The 20,989-nt window shown below is 39.5% G+C and overlaps 1 protein-coding gene across 5 annotated transcripts in view; it reads right to left on the bottom strand.

Annotated features, from left to right (window-relative positions):
- Synj1 (synaptojanin 1) overlaps window positions 1-20,989 on the bottom strand; it is a 73,891-nt gene that overhangs the window by 11,926 nt on the left and 40,976 nt on the right. For 4 of the 5 annotated variants that reach the window (XM_031364371.1, XM_031364368.1, XM_031364370.1 and 1 more), the window contains exons 15-26: window positions 19,749-19,833; window positions 16,006-16,146; window positions 15,714-15,906; window positions 15,306-15,464; window positions 12,731-12,887; window positions 12,090-12,207; window positions 11,774-11,989; window positions 9,107-9,185; window positions 6,595-6,757; window positions 3,183-3,392; window positions 1,739-1,873; window positions 1,086-1,124 (exon numbers count right to left, since the gene is read on the bottom strand). In XM_031364371.1, coding sequence (XP_031220231.1) covers window positions 1,086-1,124; window positions 1,739-1,873; window positions 3,183-3,392; window positions 6,595-6,757; window positions 9,107-9,185; window positions 11,774-11,989; window positions 12,090-12,207; window positions 12,731-12,887; window positions 15,306-15,464; window positions 15,714-15,906; window positions 16,006-16,146; window positions 19,749-19,833 — 1,695 coding nt within the window. The remainder of the gene's footprint in view (window positions 1-1,085; window positions 1,125-1,738; window positions 1,874-3,182; window positions 3,393-6,594; window positions 6,758-9,106; window positions 9,186-11,773; window positions 11,990-12,089; window positions 12,208-12,730; window positions 12,888-15,305; window positions 15,465-15,713; window positions 15,907-16,005; window positions 16,147-19,748; window positions 19,834-20,989) is intronic. The other variant, XM_031364373.1, reaches the window with a different exon arrangement.

The raw sequence follows: 20,989 nt of genomic DNA on the forward strand, positions 1-20,989 counted from the left end.
TTTATGATCATCTCATTTCTATGTCTAGACTACAAATATGTTATATCTGACAGTCAAAAAGGAAAATAATCATAAATGAAGTTTCAATTTCATCTTAAATTTCTATGAAATGACACTGATCTCTTCAAAGTTAGTTTCAGACATCTGACATTCTTTAAGCTTACTATCTCAGAGGATTAGTGGCTACAGAATAAGATAGGTAGTAGAGGAATTATGAAGAGGGGCATTTAAAAATGGAAACACATTTCTAAATAAGCTACTTGTTTGCTAATATAAGTTTTCACAAGTTCATTTCCAAATTTATTTTCTACAGATTGGTTTCCTAGTAAAGCATCAGAATTCACCCTAAAGGTAAACATATTAAAAAAGTAATGTTTCAGAGAAGCTACACTGTTCAAATAATTTAGTTATTAGTATACTACAAAGTCATCAAAATCTTCACATAAGCAGTGTTAGTTCCATAATTGTCCCTGAATCTCATGGACCAATAATGGCAGGTAGCTGGAACCTCTGTATGGCCAGGGGCCTTAGGAACATTAGATGGAGCTGCTGAAGCTCTGAAGAATTGGTACAATCTCCATCTTTTCTTGAGCCTCATGTGTACTAAGTAAGAAGCACTTCAGACTGAGCTGTCAGTTCACCCTTTGTGGATGGGAGTGCTGGGCACCGAATTCATGGCTTGCACATTTCAGGTGAGCACAGTGATACATGCAAAGCCCTCCTCCCAGTTTCCATGTTAACTAAACAAATTACTTTTTAAATAAAAGTATACAGTAGTGAATACAAATGACCTCATTGAAAAGAAGAAAAGTTATAGTTTTACATAAACAGATAAGGCAAGAATTTGATGATTTATTCAAAATGAAAAATAAGATATGGTTTATTAGTTATTTATACTCACAGAATAACTAAGTTCTAATATGTTAACGGGAATATAGAAGTTTGGAGCTCTTTTAACATGGAGTATAAATGCACATATTTTGATGCTTACCAAACAGATTTAAACTGTCTCTGAGTTACATGGTTCAAACTCTGAAATATTAATAAGCCAGCATTCACACAGGATAACAAATGTAAATGGTTACCTCCAAATTCTTTTCTAGCAGGTGCAGGACTCCTAGCCCCTTACAGTTCATAAGAAATTAGGCAGCAGAAAGGGAATGACATTAAATAAAGAGTTGAAAGGTTAAAATCTGCTCTAAAAGTCATGAAAGCACACATCATATATGATTGAGTAAATATCTAGACATTATACAAAGCTGTTATTCAATACATATGCTCAGAAGAGGTGAACATTTCATTTAGCTAAGAGAACATTTAACGAGGTATATAAAACATATTAAAAACATGTATGTTCTTCATTTCTAAAATATATTTTCCAGAAATGAACAAATGTTAATTGTCTCTATAAAGCTACAGATGAGAAATTAAAAAAAAATAAAGTTAGTTTTACCCAAGAACATCATACATGCCCAACCAATCAAAGTAGCAAAACACAAACAAGTGTCTCCTGTGCAAGGTAAGCGGGCAGCCTGACCGTGCTCAGGAAAGCTGCTTGACAGACATGCTGCTTGCTGCTCCTCAGAGTTCCTTTTAGACAAGCTCAACAGGTAACAATAAAGATCACATAAACACACAAACAAAACCCAGAGGATACAGATGAAAACATGCACAATGTGTTTAAACAAAGTAGAGGGAAATTTTAAGTTAAACAGGCATCCTAAAAGTAGTTGGTTACCTGAAGGTGGAGGTGGTCTCTGTGGTGGGGCAGGACGTGCTGGAGGAGCAACTGGGCGGGGAGGGGGTGGCCTCTTGGGCTCTATGGTCTGGGAAGAATCCTTCTGAGCTGCTGGCTGAGGGTCAACTGGAGAGCCTATGAAAATGAGTAGGTGAGGTCAGGGTGCTAGTGAGATGGAATGTGCATACACAATGAACTGATCCAATTTTCTGCGCATCAAAGAAAGAATAAAACACTTCAGTGACTACAGCAGCAGTCCACCCTGGAACCACCTTCTGGAACTGTGGGCACCATGATGCTGCCCTGTGCCAACTCTTACTTGGTGGAGGTGCTGAAAGCTGACTTACTGAGGAGGACTGTTAAGGAACAAAATTTACTGTTTGAGTTAAGTCATACAGAACTTTCTGTCCAACAAAGAAGAGAGGGGAAAAGCCCAAATAGTCAAGTCTTCTTATAGAATAGAAAATCACAAGTTGTAAAACACAGACACTCCTGACCACAGAAATAGGATGGAGACAAATCATCCAGTGGCAGCAATGATACAATTCTTCTCCACTAAGAGTTACTGTCAGGAAATCCACTCCTGTCTAAAGGACACTCAGTACATGGGCTAAAAGCTAAAAAAACCTGTGCTGGTTAGTTTTTGTCAACTTGACACAAGTTAAGAATCACTGGTGGGGAAAGGAACTTCAACTGAGAAATTGCCTATGTCAGATTGGCTTGCAGGCCAAATCTCCTTGATTAATGATTGATGGGGTCTTGAGGGTGGTGCTACTACTCCTGGGAAGATGGCCCAGGAGGAATAGGAAAGCAGACTGAGTTAGCCGTTGGGAGCAAGCCTCTGCATCAGCTCCTGCCTCCAGATCCGTGCCTTAAGCTTCTAGTTTTCCTTAATTACCTGTAAACCAAATAAACCCTTCCCTCCCCAAGCTGGCTTTGGTCAGTGTGTTAGGGTTTCTATTGTTGTAATGAAAACCATGACCAAAAAGCAAGTTGGGGAGGAAAGGGCTTATCTGGCTTATATTTCCATATTGCTGTTTATCATTGAAGGAAATCAGGACAGGAACCCGGAGGCAGATGCTGATGCAGAGGTCATGGAAGGGTGTTTCTTACTGGCTTGCTCTCCCTGCTTGCTTAGCCTGCTTTCTTATAGAACCCCAGGACCACCAGCTCAGAGACAGAACTACCTACAATAGGCTAGAACCTACCCCATCAATCGCTAATTATGAAAAGTCCCTATAGATGGATCTTATGGAGGCATTTTCTTAACTAAGGTTCCCTCCTTTCAGATAACTCTAGTTTGTGTGTCAAGCTGACATAAGACCAGCCATTACAGTCAGTGTTTTATCACAGAAACAGAAAGCAAATGAGGATACAACAGTTCTCCAAAGTTCAAACAAAATGTCTAGACAAAGTCACAAAAAAATTCAAATAAAACACGCACCCTGTGAACTTGGAGGTCCTGGAGTTCTTGACGGTGCTCGACTAGGTCTAATGGGAAGAGAAGGTGCGGAGTACTCTGGTACTGTGGGTGACTGGCAGGGACTGGTCCGGGGTGAAGAGCTTGGAGAAGTGCCAAGGCCAGAACTTGAGGATGGTTGCAGATGCTGAGGAAGAAGCTCCTCTACTTCAGCACTGTAGTCGTCGACATCACCTAACAAAAGCAAGGCCACCAAAGACAGCACCTTTGTAACAAGTTAAATGCTAACATATCACCAACATGCAGGGAATAAGCATAAAGACATGGAAAATATTTGTAAATATAAAAATTAGAGTCAGTACAAATGCTCTAACAGAGAACCTAAAGATGCCATTCCTTCAGCTGCAGCTGTACTTAGAGCTTGCCTGACTGAAAGCTCTATTAGCCAAGCAGCTATGAAGACAACTTTGCCCATGTGCTCTGTGTGACCGCCTCTACTCTCTGCTCAACCCAGGTCCAATCTAACAGTAAACAAGGTCTTGGGCAGTCATATAACCGTAACCAGAAGTCTCCTATTTCAAGCCTTTACATTCAACATAGATCCATTTCTTCCATTAGGTCTCCTCCTCACTTACCTAAGGGTGGGGCCAAGGTACCCCATGCAACAAGATTCACTACCTACAACTCTAACCCTCCTTCCAAGTCTTACTATGTCACCAGGAGTTTATGAGACACCCTTTATCTTAGCTCTTCAGAAATCTCCACCCTCTGTCCTTCCAGGGACTGAACTGCCATCTAGTAAGCCATTCAGGATGAAGCAGAAAGCACCATGGTAAGTAAGCTTTACCAGCTTTCTGCACACACCGAAGTCCTATGGACAGCATGTATGGCAATCTGAATAGCTCAGTATTGTCCTCGCTGACAGGGCTGCTTCCACACTGTGGACACCATCCCCTCAGCTATGCGGCCTCTGGGTCCTAACCTGCAACACTTCATTCTCTAAGCCCTTCAGCAGATCTAGGACTTGCTCCCTTGCACTTCAGCCCTGTCCAATGTCATCCCTTCTGTGTTTGGCTTCAGATGTTCACTATGGCTCCTTGCCCGTGCCTGACAAACCCTATCAGTCATCATTCACACCTCATGCCTCTGCCAACTGCACTTGTCTGTGAATGTCACTTCTCAAAGAAACATGAAGTCTTCAGTCACATTAACAATGTTTGTAGTTTCAATCTCCTCTGGGTTCCCCAAGCTGCCTGAAAATTCTAAGATTTCCTGGTTAGTTATTCCTCTCATTCCTTTTTTGCCAGATATATTATTTCAAAGCATCTCAAATCCTCTGAAACTGTGGATTGTCCCTCTCCTGCAAATGATGTGAATACATAAACCTGCAGATGTCTCAGGATAGAGCCTCCACCAATTAGCTCCTTTAAGCTGCATTACCACACAGCTGATGCTATGGCATGACAGGGTAGAATGCATGGGCCCAGCACAGTCCACTGTCCTTAGAAACCTTGCTTCATCCTGCCAACCCTCTCACAGCATTAGCCTTCTCAGCACTAGCCCCTTCCTAAGGTCTAAGCTCTCTCAGATTCCTCCCATTGAAAAGTAACTGCTCTGTAACCCCACTTCTTCACCTTCCATCCACAGCAAATCTCACCACCTGGCTTTACCATACCACCAAAATGACTCTTACAAAGGTCACTGACAGCCTCCATCATACAAGTGTCTGTCTTTATTTTCTCCCTCATCTTTCTGAAGTATGAGATATCATGGACCATTCCTTTCTGGTTCTACTTGCCTTTCTTGACTTTGTGTATGTGTGTGTGTGTGTGTGTGTGTATGAAAGACAGAGAGAGAGAGAGAGAGAGAGAGAGAGAGAGAGAGAGAGAGAGAGAGAGAGAGAGAGAAACAGGGTTTTCCTGTGTAAGAGAGCCCTGGCTGTCCTGGACTCACTTTGTAGAACAGGCTGGCCTCAAACTCACAAGAGATTCGCCTGCCTCTGTCTCCCAAGTGCTTGCCACTCTTTCCTTGACTTTTAAAAATAGTTTTATTTTTTATCTGTATGAGTGTTCTGTTTGTATGCATGTATGTGTAATATGAATGTGGTGACTGAAGAGATCACAAGAGGGTGACAGAGCCCCCGGAACTGGAGCTACAGATTCACCATGTGGATGTTGGGTCTTCCACAAGAGCAGCCAGTACCCTTTAGCACTGAGCCATCTCTCCAGCACCTCGATTTTTCTTTTAAATTGAAACCCTTCCCATGGACTACTACATAACTACTCAATATTACACTGACATCCTTACTATGATTGCCTGCATCCCTGTGTAAAACACCTAGGAAACAGTGAGCCTAGAAGGAACCAACAAAGACATGCTCACAGAATTTGCAGCATCTACCATGCACTTCTACAATGGTTAATTTTGACTCATCTTGATGGCCTACGTAGCTAGGAGATCACTGGAGCCCACCTCTGGATACGTTTGTGAGAGCACCCTGGGGTGACTAGGTAAGACAGCTCTGACACGATGAATGCACTGTGCCTGATGGATGCAGAAGATGATGGCATTATTACAAGTACATGTCCCCTTTTTTCTTTGTGGCTAAGGAGGGAAGACCAGCTTCTACCATCTGTTCCTGTCTCTATGATGCTCCTCCACATGTATGGACCAATCAACCAAGGACTGAACCTTTGGAATCATGAGCCAAAATAATATACTCTCTGTAACCTCTTTCTGTAGGGGATTTTGTCACAACTAGAGAAGGAACCAACACAACCTGGCACACAAAGAGTACATATTTGTGGATCAAGTCAATGACCAATACAAAAGCTAGTGACTACCCTAAAAGACTTAGATGTACCATCAGGTAGTGCAGAGTCAGGAATACAGTTTTGGAAAGACTAGTGATAGAACCAGGGCCTTCCAGACATTACTCACCACTCTATCACAAAGCTAAACCCTAATAAAAACTATGCTCACACATATAATATTAGAAAGCAAATGGACTTTCAAATAATGTTTAGGAAAACTACAATACCCATACAATTTGTCTCAAAGTCTCAACTGAAGTTGCTACCTTTTTACGTATGGGTTCAGTCCCAGATGAGCCACTTGGACTCTTTCTAAACTCCTTTGGAACATATCTTCTTTTTAGTAATTATGAACTTATTGGAACTTTTTCTTAACTATAATTTTAGCACAAACTGGCACGCTCAAAGTACCAATTCATGCTCATACAATATAAACTAAAATATGCAACTGTATTTACTATTTAGTGACAAAATAACACATAAATTACCAAGTACAATATAATCAGGTAAACATACTATAGAAAACAAATCACTATTAATACTGTGATCAAGGAGAGAGAAAAGTCATTAGTGCTGAGACAAACTTCTTTAACATGCAGAATAAGTCTGCTCAACATACAAACCTTCCATATCAAAGTCTGCTGACACCTCTGCGTCTTCACCGAGCAGGGTGGAGCTTGCTGACGAGGGCAACGCGACACTGATTTTCTCTAAACTCATCTCTTCTTCCAAATTTTTGATCCAGTCTGGACTTTTTAAAGTAATTGTTATAGTCCGATTTAATAGCTAGTTGATATAAAAAAAGATACAGAAAATTTATTAACATGAAAACTATGGAGGGAGAAGGGTGCCTATGTTACAGCACACATACTAAAATTCCATGTGAAGGTTGTTCACATTCTGCCTTTAAGAGCTTATGATGCCAAATAAAAGTAGTTAGGATTCCTTTACTCTAGCCAGCATCTCTCTCTTCCTGGCCAAATACAAATCACTGATAATCTGCTATGTAATTTTGGTTCGGATCCATAAATGAAATAACTGTTCCTACCCTGAAACAAGCACAGAAGAGACAGAGGGCCTTGAGCATGCACTGGCTGCTGTTTGGTTCTCTCACTTGGCATAATAGTCCTCAGAGCTGTCCCACTGGATGCTGCAATGTGTTAACCTATGCTTTTAGCATTTCAAATGCCAGGATGATGTTGTGTGAAGATTATTTTGAATCTTCTACAAAAATGAAGTGTCATGGAACTGGAATGGCTGTACCATGTAAAGCATGTCCTCAGCTTTCCTTATACATTTAAGTGACTTTCAGATCTAAGGATGATCTGATAAATACCAACATGTAATAACCAAGTTACTTTGTGTTTCATTGTTGCATTTTTAAAAAATTCTTCAAAATTTTATTGTTAAAGAGGACTCCTTCATCATGGACATGGAGATAATATACTCTCACTTGAAGTCCACAGCACACAAGAGACCAGCTTCCTGGTGATGAGCTCTTTCTTACAGTTTCAACTCTCTTTTGTTTGAAGAGCTTCATAGTGGGAAGATGACTAAGCTTGTAAAGTCTTTACAAACGATCTGCATAGGTCTGGTCAACAGGACTGACGCACTGACAGCTAGCTGGCAAGTCTGTGAGGAGATTCCAGCTCAAAGTATTATTGCTCTTGGTTTTCCCTGAAGGCACTGAGGTCCAAAGCTACTCATGTAAACAGCATGACTGTCTCACAGCAACTGAGCTTTAAAGTCTGAGTTCTTAAATCCCTGACTTGCTTGATCAGACTCAACTATTGAAACTAATTCAATTCATCATTTACCTATACATTTCACAGATCATTAAGTCAACAAAAATCTTTTATATTTGCAAATGTCATTTAAAAAGATCTCTCTCTCTTAAATATTAAGTGACCCTTACTCTCCCTCTCTCCCTCTCTCCCTCCCTCTCTCTCTCTCTTTCTCTCTCTCTCTCTCTCTCTCTCTCTCTCTCTCTCTCTCTCTCTCTCTCTGTGTATGCAGTCTAGGCTGCTTCATATTTTTTCTCTGAAATGGGATAATACCTGAAAACCTTGGAGTTAAATAATGAGTCAACACATTAGAAGTGTAGAAATGTGTAACTTTCAAAAGGGTCAACTAAGTATTATCTTACATTTTTTTGATTGTTTTGATATGAATATATTAATACTGTGTTTAAAAACAAACAAATAAAACTCAGGCAATATACTCATGCAAATATTCTTTTTTAAGGAAGCAAATGTAACATGACAAGAAAAGGATGGTAAACTCCTGAGGGAGTTGCTCACTGTTGGAGAAATGGAATCTAAAATTCATATAATTAGCAATGAAGGATTTCACTAAAAAAGAAAAATGATTCATAAAAATTGACAGAGGAAACATTTCACAGAAACAAAATTACACCAGGTCATCAGTGTAAGTTCTCCATCAGTGACATTTCAAATCACAGACTAGATACATCCCCAGTAGTTAAATTGAAAATGCTACAATGTTTGCTCTCTGAGGGAATCATGTATCCATGCTGCAAAGAGCACTAGACACCGAAGCCTTTCCTTGGCCACTTAGGAGTGCTCCTTCTGCCTGCAGTTCTTGTAATAAAGCATGTTCTCCACTTAGGAGTGCTCCTTCTGCCTGCAGTTATTGTAATAAAGCATGTTCTCCACTTAGGAGTGCTCCTTCTGCCTGCAGTTCTTGTAATAAAGCATGTTCTCCACTTAGGAGTGCTCCTTCTGCCTGCAGTTCTTGTAATAAAGCATGTTTTCTACTTGGCAGTAATGTAGGGAAGCTGGAATATCTACTTTTAATTAAAATTTTATAATATTTTGCATTTAGTATCATGGAAATTAAATAAGGCTGGGAACATGTTTTCTTTTTCTTTTCTGTCAATGGTTAATATCTCTAAGGGGAAAGTAAAATAACCTTAAGTCAGACAGAAAACTAGCCTAAATAAAAATATTAAGTGACCTTATGCAGTTCACGGTCTTCGATCTTCCTTAACTGAAAATACATCTAGACATTCAAGTTGCATGTCTGTAAAACTACAACCTTGAGACATATTTCAATGGTTTAAGATCACGAAATCTACATACTTCAAATGGTTTAGGATCACCAAATCTACCTTACCTCTTTCCCATTTAGGCTCAGAACATTCAAGGCAGAGCTTCCCTCCAAAAATGTAACCCACATTTTATCTTCTACAAATCTTTAAGAGAAAGAAAAAGCAGTGAATAAGAACATAATTAACTTCTCAGACATGACTTGCTCAGTTTCTAGCCACTGGTTATGAATGAAGAGCTCAGGCTGCTCTCAGAGAGCCCAGAGGAGGCTGCTCTCTGCACACAGCACTTCCATTCTGCTTCCTTTACTCTGTGTGAAAAACATCCAAGGTGACCCAACACAGTATGCAACTATGTATTTCCAGTGTTTCAGTGACATTCCTGAAAGCCATTTCCTCTGATTAAGAAAGATAACAGATATTATTAAAAGATAATATTAATGAGAAAGGATCCCCAAATAACCCAACTAGCTGGTCACAAGGAGCTGCAGGTATCTGTCTGCACAGACATTTCTTCCTCTCTGAGTCTTTACTACGATTTCAAGTTCATACTCTGGATACCCTCACACACACACCCCAAAGGGAGAAAATGAAACAAAGGACATATTTTGAAGTCACTGATTATATAATGAGGTTTATAACAAAAAAAATTAAACAATGTTATCTATCTGATTTACAGAAGCAATTCTGCAAACTGAATTTTCCCAACTATATGAAGAAAATTTTTCTCACACTCACATTCTAAAAGATTATGGATTTTAAGGGATAAAAAAAGGCCCAAATAAAAGTATGCCAAACTACTTTCCTCTACTGAAATCAAGTGCACACAGAATATATCCTATAATCACTCAGACATGACCAAGACAACTGGCTCAGCTTCTCTGGCATGAAGCTATTAAGTTACAGGAATATTGTCATTTGAAATACACAGGGACAGTATTCTTACCAAAGTACTACCCAATAGCTGCCACAGAGGGCACCCCTCTTTAAGACTGTTGTTAGCTGTACCCCTGTTCTTTGGTAACTGTGCCATGACCATAGCTGTACACCACACACCCACTCTTCTTTCCTGTTAGTATGTGCTTTTGTTTGTCACCTTGGTACCATTGGTGTGACAGAGTATCCTAACTTTCCTCATACCTATGGCTTTCTATCACAGTAACAGACTATTTTCTTATCAATACTCTCTCTAATGTTTACAATATTCTGAGGAAAGCTTTTAGCTTCAATTTTGAATTAGGAAGATCCAAGTGAGTTAAAAACTCACAAGTCCTTCTCCTTTACTTGTCTCTTTCCCTTAGGCAGTCTGAAGTTTTCTAGCTCAATGCTGTAGTTTTCATTTGTTCATGGAGCTGCTCACTGCCCACTCACACAGATCACAGATGTTTCTGGCACCCTGACATTTCTATACTTGGCAAGGCTTACTGTTATCTGTAAATGTGGGAGATTTTACAGTGTACTTTCTAAAGCCTTAAGTTTTTAAGTCTTTTAGAAACAAATGAATTCAATACTGCCAGGGCATGCACGTGGAGGTTAGAGGACAACTCTGTGAAGTTGGCTCTCTCCTTCCTCTTTCACATGGCTCCCAAGTACGGAACTGAGGCAGTGCCTTTGTGCACTGAGTTATCTCTCAGGTTCAGGTTTTATAAGATTTTGAAGATTTAAAATAGAATGCTCTCAAAGATTGGGGGAAGGGTAAGAAAAAAATCAAAGGAGCAATTAAAAAATGGCTTTTTATTTTTTTTAAAATTTGTTTCTCTGCTCCCTGAAAAGACCTGGTATGTCTCAGGCATGAATTCCATGCTACAGAAAGTATCTCATCATCATTCCATGGATCTGGAGAAGAAATCACTACAATGACTTTTCCAAACAGATTATAAGCAGAGCCATGTCTTTAAGCTCTCGATCTTCTACAGTTTCTACAGTACCGTATCTTATAGAGCTTTGCCTACTGAATACACATAAAATATCTTCAAGGAAGGAAATGAACAACATACAAAGGAATTAAGTAGTTCTCCTTTCTTTATGGAATTAAAAGATACACATGAAATTCAGCTTCCCAAAACAGTTGTACAGGTGAGAGAAAACCCTGCTAAGAGAAGAGGCATGCAGTCCTGCAGAAAGCAGGTGGGGAAGTCAACACAGGGACTAAGACCGGAAGAGATGGCTCCTGCTCATCACATTGCAGCTGGCTGGAAATTGAACATTTATCATTTATCATGACATTTATAATGAAAACATCAATTTTCTTAAGCTTAGGGAATAAAAACAATCCCTCCAGGTTATTTACTTATTAAAGACAGCTATTTATACTCTCTCTGTAGTTCACGCTGGCCTTTTAAAAGTAATTATCCTTCTGCCTCTTGAATCCTAGAGTAATGGTGTGCATCATCAAGCCTTTATTTTTCTCCCCTTAAAACACTACAATGACCAAGCACAGCTTCCCTCTCACACAGATCTTGCTACATTGCTCCACTGTAGGGGAACCATGAAGAGGTCATTTCTGAACTCAAACATATCTTTGCCTTTGACTGTACATGTAAGTTTCATTATTCATTTTAAGCTTTCTAAGCAGAGAACTTAATTTCAAAACCCAGGAGCTCTTGAATAACATCCCAAGTATAGCTCTTTAGTCTGGAAATAGCAGACTTATGAACTAGTCAGTCACGAGATCAGGCTTTTCAGTGTAGAAACTACTACTTATATGCACTCGGGGTTGCAAATCCCTCACTCACCTTATGAGTATAACTTCACCAAAGTGTGCAAACTGCTGCAGAAGCTCATCAATCAAAGCATCATCAAAAAAAGTATTTTCTTGTGCAGGAGTTTTGATTGAGACCAGCACTGTGCCATCTGGTGGGCCCTGGACTGCAATAACTTCTTTATAAATTCTTTGTCTCTCTTCAGCTTCAACTTCAAATATATCTATGTCAATCAGGGCAACGACAGGCCTTAGGACACAGAGGAAGGTAGATGCATTAGAAATGTTTCTAAAGGGATTTATTTCAAACAAACTTCAAGCATCATTAGAAAAATTGAGGTTGTTTAAACCTATGGTCAGAAGTCTTGAGCTCGGCTCTTCCATAGTGCAGCAAGGTGCCGGGCGTCCACGTGTAAAGGATTTTACTTTCATCTTGGAAACTAGCATTCAGAAGATCTAAATCTTCAGCTGCAAGTAGAATAAAAGAAAATTCAAGAGAGGCCACATGACAAGGACAGGCAGATCATGTGACACATGCAAGTGCCTACTTCTTTCTAGAACCTTCAGCAGTCTAAGGTAGAATGCCAGAACTTTGCAAGCAGCCTGTATTAGACATCTTTAACCTTGAAATATATTTGGTCAAGTTATTTTATTCTTTACTTGGGAAGAATTAAGATGTTGCTTACTTCTAAAATTACTTAAAGGCCTGGGACCAAACAATGTTTCATAAAAGTTCTATTGAGTGACCAAGTGGTCATTCAAAAACCATGATTTTAGAACTGCAATCAGAAATTTTATAAAATAAATGTTTCTTCACTTTACATGAAATTATATCACTAAAAAATATGGGCATAAAATATTTTCAAAATGTTTGCTTTATGCTAGATAACCTTTGTATAAAAAAGCTTTTGTTGCTTAATATTTATTGCTCCTTTCTTCCTTCTCAGAAAATTCAGATTAATTTACCTAAATAAAAAAGCCCACTCCTAACCTGATCTGTCAAAAGGCCACTTCCTCCTCCTCCAGAGGACGCGGTCTGTCCAAGCAGGGGTACGGCACTTCTCACTGGTGTCATAGTCTTCAGAAAATAAGTCATATTTATAGGTTGGAGCAAACGTTACTTTTCCCTCTAAGAATCCTCTAAAGATCTAAAATAAACATACACAAAGTTTTTTCAAAACACATAAATGCTTATGTTTTTATTTAAACTTTTAAAATTTTCTTGATTTTTGAGAATCCATGTGTACAATGAAACATGATCATATATGACCTCTATTGCCCCTTCAACTTTCCTCCATCCCCCTCAGCATTGTATCTTCTTTTTTGATAACTCATTAAAGCCAACTAGTGCTGTACATATGTGCATGGGTCTGGGGTCATTCACCATACACTCTCCCTAATGCCGTGACCCTTTAATACAGCTCCTCATGGACTGACCCCCAACCATGAAATTATGGTTGCGACTTCAGAACTGTAATTTTGCTACTGCTATGAATCCTAATGTGAGTCCCAAAGGGTCATGACCTATAGGTTGAGAATTAGTGCACTTGAGTATGGAAAACCTACCAATGGCTGGTTATACCTTCAAAAAAAAAAAATGGTTCTCCCTCCTGCAGTAACTCTCAGCTGCCAATGGCTCCTGCACAAGGGATGGGGCCTGGAGTTATCCAGCCTTTCTATGCTCCAACTCTTGGTCCTATGTAGGTTCTGTGCAGGCAGCTTTGGCTGCTAAGTTCATGACTGCCAAAGTCATGCTGTGTCTCGGCACTCTTTCTGCCCATCGTCTGAGATGTCCCCAGACCCTTGGTGGTGCTGGGGTTAGTATAGATGAATAATTCAGGGCTCAGCACCCTGTCTTATTCCCAGTGCTCTGGCACGTCTGTATCTCTCCACTGACTGCTAACACTACAAGAAGTAGCTCATTTGACCAGGGCTGAGAACAGTCCAAGTCTGCTGGTGCCAGAAGCAGAGCTGACCGAGATGTCCTTTGTGTGTTTGTCTTGGCACGTGTGTGCTGGTGTCTGTGGAGGTCAGAACAGGGCTTTGGATCCAGGGTCTTCAGATAGGGCAGCAAGTGCCCTTAACCACTGGGCCATCTCTCTAGTCCTATACTTTTATGCTATGTGCTGGATAATCTCATACAAGATATCTGTCTATACAGTAAATACTTCTAACAGAACAGAACAGAAAACAAAAACAAGCAAACAACAATAAAAAAATCCCCAAACCAAAAACCTCACAGTAGAAAAATGTGACCTTTTTCCTATCACTTAATCTTCCATTAGTGAAACTTTAAAAGCATGAATAAAGAAATCACCCTGCTTTATGAGACATTCAAAATGCTATGATGGCCTGAGACTGTGGCTCAGAAACAGAGCACCTGCCTGGGAACCATGAGGACCGAGGTTCAATCACCAGCCTTGCCCCATCTTAGAAAAGAACAGTAGAAGATGGTATGAAGTTCTGAGACTCATCTAGCCTGATGTCATGTTTTGGAGTAACAGAGCTGACATCTACGATGGTGAGATAGCCACAGAGGTGACTTCACACTTGGTGGCCCCAGGTACTACACCAGTGGCTCCTAGCCCTTCTACTTAATCTGAGATTCCACATCATTATCATCCCTACAATTATAAGCCTTCTGCTTGACAGTGCCTTTAATAGACACATTCATTTTATATATTTTCTTCCTAGGAAGAATTATAAACTTTTTAAAAATATTCTCTTCCCATTCCTTTCTTTCTTATTCCTTTTCTTTCATTCTTTCAAGAAAAAAATATTTCTGTATGTTTAGTTATAGATATGTATAAACAAATAAATAAAAAATGAAATAAGAAAATGCTTAATTGTTAAAATTCATATCCTTCTACAACTTTTCTTTATTGTGTGTATATTTACAATTTTATATGTGAGTATGTTGAGTGAGGAGAGCATGTATGTGCCACAGGACACATATGGAGGTCAGAGGACAACTTTTGGGAGTTGGTTCTTCCTTTCTGTCTCAATAAGGCAGGATTTATCTTGATTCTACAGTTTTACTCCAGGTTGGCTGGTCCACAGCCTTCTGGCAATTGACTGGTTCTTGTGTCTGCTTCCTACCTGCCTAAGGAATGCAGGTGCATGCCACTACACTAGGGTTTTACCAGGGGCTTTCTGTGTAGGTTCTGAAGATCAAACTTTGATCTTAAGCATTGTATGGCAATCTATTCTCATCTCCCTGGCCCCTTAAGTTCTCTTTCTCTCCCTTTCCCTTCCCTTCTCCCCCTCCCCCTAAGGAAAAAAATAAACTTATATTCCTTTTCATTTCTGTGTATCTTTTTATATGCCTACTTGTCTGTTTTGCACCATGTAATGTGCAGGAGGCCAAAGGGGACACTGGATACCCTGGACCTGGAGCTACAGGTGACCTGGAGCTACAGGTGGTTGTGAACTGCCCAATGTGTGGGTGCTGGGAACTGAGCCTGGGTTTTTTGCAAGAGCAGTAAGTGCATTTAATTGCTGATCCATGTTCCTAGCCCTCCAAAAGTCCCTTTAGTAAGACAATCATCGTCTCAATAAGTATTTACCTGTCCTGCATTTTTCTGATTGATGAGTTGATCTCCAGCTATAAGAGAATCCCAGTTTTGCTGTCTTATGAGCTCTTTAACTTCTTCATTAGGAAGATCAATTCGATAGTTGAAATCACCACACCAAAATACATAGTCATGGGAGAAGAGCATTCTTCCCTGGAAACATGAGACAGTACTTGAAGTTCAAAACAACCTATGTGTCACACTGTGTCTCTGCTTCACAGGGGCTTGCACTATCAACACTGTGCCTTGAGCCCAAGAGTAACAAGATGGCAGACGAGAAGTGGATGAACACTGTTGATTTCTCTAAGGACTGCTCTAATCTTCAAACCGCTGACAGCAAATGGAGGATAAACTGAATACAATGCCAAGGTTTGTCTTCAAGAACAAACAGCAGAAGCTTACCATGGGAAAACTCAATTTTCGTGCTATTTCTACAAAATCTTCATTTCTCTCTTTGACTTGGGACTGCCCTGCAGCAAAGTGGCTGCAGACGAAGCAAAGGCTGGTGGTGTGGAAGAGCATCCGAATTGCAACAGCGCCCTTGTTTCCAGTTGCACCTCCCATCCCAGTTTTCACAGTATCAACTGCAACATCCCTACAGAGCAGAAATTATGAATGGAAGAGATGACGTTGCACATGCTAGGACTTTTCTTGTCATGTAGTGAGAAGAGACAGAATGGTGTCTGTCACTGACCTGATAAAAGGAGCATGCTGTGGTCTGATAAAGACAAACAGGCAGACACCCACCAACTGCTCCGAGGCCAGCAGAACATACTTGTTGTCTCTTGAGATGGTCTTCTGCAGCTCCACTGCCCACAGCTTCTGGTTTGTTGTGCTACCAAAGTATTACAGAGGGAATATTTAAGGAAAATTTTATATACACTTTTCTACATCTGATTTCTTAAAAAGAAGAAAATTTTCATGCAAGCTGCTTTTTGTTTCTGTTAAAAAAGAAAATGTGCTGCTTAACCAAAATAATACAGTGTTTCAAAATTTACAACTCATTCAAGAGGAGATATGGGTTTAGTGAGATGGCATACCATGTAAAGGTACCATGGCCAAGCCTGACAACCTGAGTTCAATCCTCATGACCCTTGGGGAAGGAGAGAACTGACCCTTGAGGTTAACCTCTGACCTCTGCACATGTGTGCTTTCATACACACATGCACCCAAACAAATAATGCTAAAATAAAAAACCACCAAGAAACAAAACAACAAAACAGATATGAAATGAGTTAGAAATAGACATGAGGTGAGTGATTCAGACAAACTGGACACTTTAATGTCAGGCATTATTAGGCTAGTACGAAACATGGGCTTCTGCATATCTATCACCTGATCTCAGCCCCCACTTACTTTATGAAATTAACTTTATTTATTTAGAAACTTACTTTCTCCTCTCTCTCTCCCTCTCTCTCTCTCTCTCTCTCTCTCTCTCTCTCTCTCTCTCTCTCTCCTCTCTCTCTGTGTGTGTGTGTGTATCATATATGTATGTCATGTTTGTATAGGTGCTAGAGAAGGCCAGAGACAGGCAATAAAAATCCTGGAGACAAGCCAGGCGGTGGTGGCACACGCCTTTAATCCCAGCACTTGGGAGGCAGAGGCAGGTGGATTTCTGAGTTAGAGGCCAGCCTGGTCTACAGAGTGAGTTCCAGGACAGCCAGGGCTACACAGAAAAACCCTGTCTCGAAAAACCAAAAAAAAAAAAAAAAAAAAAAAAAAAAAAAAAAAAAAAAAAAAAAAAAAAAAAAAATCCTGGAGACAGAGTTACAGGTTGTTGTGGGCCATCCTATGGAATGCTGGGAACTAAACTCTGGTTCACTGGAAGACCAGCAAGGGATCTTAACTATATACCTCTCCAGTCCCTTAAACTAATTTTGTTTTAATTTAAGAAATGTTTCTTTTAAAAATTATGGGAAAATTTTTAAAAAGCCTACATTTGGTTAACTGTAAAGTAAATTACCATATACCAATATTTAGCTTCAAAATCTCTCTCCTTCTCTCCTTCTTATGAACCTGGGGTATTTTAGCCAAATCTAAGACATATACCATTTTACTCATAATTAATTTACTTTTATGTCTTTAATACAATGGACATTTTATCTTTACAAAAACCACAATACCATCACCAAACAGTAACCTTTAATATCGCCTAAAATTGAGAAACAAGGTCAACTTTATTTCTTATGGCAAAATGGGGCTAGTACACTCTTTATAGAGTTGCTCATGGCTGTTCTTCAGGGCACAGTATCAATCAATGTCACCCACTGATGATCAGTGTATGCATATACTATACTACTTCACTAAGAGCTATTATAATATTCAGGCTATTATAATTAAGCTTCAGAAAGAACTAATGCAACTATTCAAATTAAACTGTAAAAATATCTAAAGATTTAACAGAATGGCTCTAAGGAAGTGGTGGACAGGCATGACTGGTCTTACTGAAGCCCGCCTGTGAGCTGCCCCCTTTCAATGTTCTGAGCACACTTTTCTAAGCACTGAGTGGAAGCCCCTGTCATTCTGGGCTGTGAGCTGCCTGCTACCTCTCAGCACACAGTCCTTGAGAGAACTACTCAGAGTGTGGTCACTCAGGCTGATGCTATTGGGAGTCATCTCTTCAGCCTGTCCTGTTTGTTACAGGGAAAATAAGCAATAGTATTAATGTCTAATAACAAGAAGAGTAGGGGATGTAGCTCACACAGCATAGGGTTTATTGAGCATGCACAGAGCCCTGGGTTCAATCCAATCCACAGATAAAAGTGGGGTTGCATTTTCACCTGGAACTCAGCACTTGGGAGGCAGAAGCAGAAGAATCAGACATTTAAGGTCAGCCCCAACTACATGGCTAGTTTGTGCCCAGACTGAGAGTTTGCCTGAAAAACAAAAAACAAACAAACAAACAAAACCCCTAGAGTCAAAAAAACAAAAACACACACAGAAACCCTTGAAATTTTCTTCTATATTTTTACAAGTTATTTTTTACATGGCCATAGCATGCCAGTGTGTATGTGTATGTAAGAGAGAGAGAGGGAGAGAGAGAGGGAGAGAGAGAGGGAGAGGGAGAGGGAGAGGGAGAGGGAGAGGGAGAAAGAGAGGGAGAGAGAGAGAGAGAGAGAGAGAGAGTCGGAAAGCAAGTTGTAGGAGCTGGCTTTTCACTTTTACCATGTGGATTCTAGTGATCAAACTAGGTCATCAGGCTTGGTGGCAAATATCTTTACCTGCAGAGCTTGCAGGCCCAAAAGTTGCATTTTTGAGCAAAAGTGAGAATTTTTATAAAACTTGTACTAGCTACTCTGATCTTTACTGCTTCCCAGTATTTGAAGATTTTTGATGAAATATCCATTGATATTTCAACCAAAACAGTACATTCACACCAAAGATGTGTCAAAATTAGGAATATCTACATATTCAGTGAACTGTTCTAAATCACCAAAACACAGTGTTATGAGACCACTCCACGGGAAAAGAGTGACAGATTTTAGCACGACAAAAGCACAAAAAGCTCACTAATTAATGTTGGAGGTGGCTCAGCAGTTACAAGCACTGGCTACTCTTCCAGGGCAAGCATATTCAGTCCCCAGCATTCACATGGTGGCTCACAGCCATCTGTAACTCCAGTCTTATAAACATCTGATGCTCTCTTCTAGACCACTGTAGGCAGAGCCTATATGTGGCTCACTTACATACACGAAGGCAAAACACTAATACACATACAAACAAACCAATCTTTTTTTTTTTTCAAAGTTCACTAACAAGGTTTAGATTGAATTTTCAACTAATCTTTTAAGAGGTACTACCAGTTGTTCAGTTTTTATATAGCACCAATCAGACATTTTCTAGAAAGGACATTAAAGTATGTTTCCAACTATATTTTATTTGGTTTTTCTTCAGGTAATTCACTCATAACAACATTGCAGCACAATATGGAAGGACATGAAGTATATATAAGAATCCAGGTTTCTTAATGTAGACATTAAGCAGTTTGTAAAACCTGTAAAACAATGCCATGCTTCCCAGTGAACTTCTGATTTAGACTGTATGTTAGCTGTAATAAGTTCCCTATTGTTGCCACATTCGGTGTTCATGTGTATAAGAGTGGCCATGTGCACTGCAGGGCACAGCTGGAGGTCAGAAGTCAACTCCGTAGAGCTGCTTTCTCCTCCTTTTTATAGTGGTTCTAGGATCAGACTCAGGTCATCATGTTTGGAGAAAAGCCATCTCACCAGTTCCTATTATTTTAAAACAACTGTTTATATTTTTTCAGTCTTAATTTCTAATATAATATCAAATTTTTAAGTTTAGAAAGACTTAATACCAAAAATATTGAGAACTGCTATTTACAGTTTAAAAAGTACCTTTGCACATATTTTCTCAATTCCAACATTGTAACAACTCATTTACCTATCTTTCATTGCTGTTACCAAGCTAGCTCACCTTGCATTCACAATGTTCCCAGCATTCAGCTCCACCATTTCTTCAAAGCCAATTGCAAATATATCAGTTGGCTTACTTCTCTTATCTATAATTAAGCATCCGAAAATACCTTTAAATACAGCATTGGTCAAATGGCAACCTCACCCAATAAAGTACAGTCCCAGATCACATAAAATCCTTTTATGTTTTGAACTTAACCAAAATCATATTGAAGGTAAAAATTCATCAGTGAAGCTACATTACTGTAAAGTTAAGTCTGTTAAGATTATTTTGAAGATCCTTAAGAACTAAATAAAACCATTTGGAAACAACTGTTAAAATTTGTGCCATTAACAACAGAGAAACAGTCACTTCTTAAAGGTGACAGTGAATCAAATCTGTGGAATTAAAGGAATTGTTCTGAGAAGATGACTGAGAACCAGAAAATATTTACAGGTGGGGATTGTGTGCAAGGGTCCCATCTGCGTCTGCTCACCATTACACAACACACGTTGAAGCAGTTGGTGCTTTTGTTTACTGACAGGCATCTGAACCCTGAAGGAACTAAGTGGGGTGCCTTTCTGATACACACTGACTGCAGGCCCCTTTCTGTGTGTTAGGCTCTAAATCTAGGAAACTGGAGTAACAGCCTCAATGTAATGAATCTGCTATGAGAATTAAACATGTGGACAAAAACTGTATGATGCTGTTTTTATTATTATGAATCATTCTATTATTATCTCTCTTTCCTACTTGGATTACTGTAACTGAAAACAGCCAGATTTTAATAAAATGTTTGAAATTCCAAAAGTTAAGATATGATCCATTAAAAAGGACTAAAAAAGGGAAAATTTGTCTTATACAATTTCCTACATACAGCACCTTCATGTATACTATTGGTAGTAACAGACTATTTTTAAAGTGGATTAAGTGGATTCTTAAGTTCCTAACTTCAATTACTATCATAATGTTGGAAAGTTCTTCTATGAATAGCTTCAGGGCGGAGTATCCACAATGAACAACTAAGTTTTATGTTGTTGTCCTTAAGTGTATGTGTGTGTGCACCTGAGGTCTTATGTGTGCCATATCTGTGAAATCTCAGAGTTTTAGAAGAACAATAAGCCCTTTTCTCTCTGAGCTATCTCTCCAGGCCTCTTTTACAACCAAGTTTCACAAGTTCTATAAGACTGGTCATGATCCACCCCGGAAGATGGAACATTCTGGGCTTAAATCATAAAGTGCAAAAGTGATCAACTACAAAA

The sequence above is a fragment of the Mastomys coucha genome, unplaced genomic scaffold (genome assembly GCF_008632895.1).
Source record: "Mastomys coucha isolate ucsf_1 unplaced genomic scaffold, UCSF_Mcou_1 pScaffold12, whole genome shotgun sequence".
Lineage (NCBI taxonomy): Eukaryota > Metazoa > Chordata > Mammalia > Rodentia > Muridae > Mastomys > Mastomys coucha.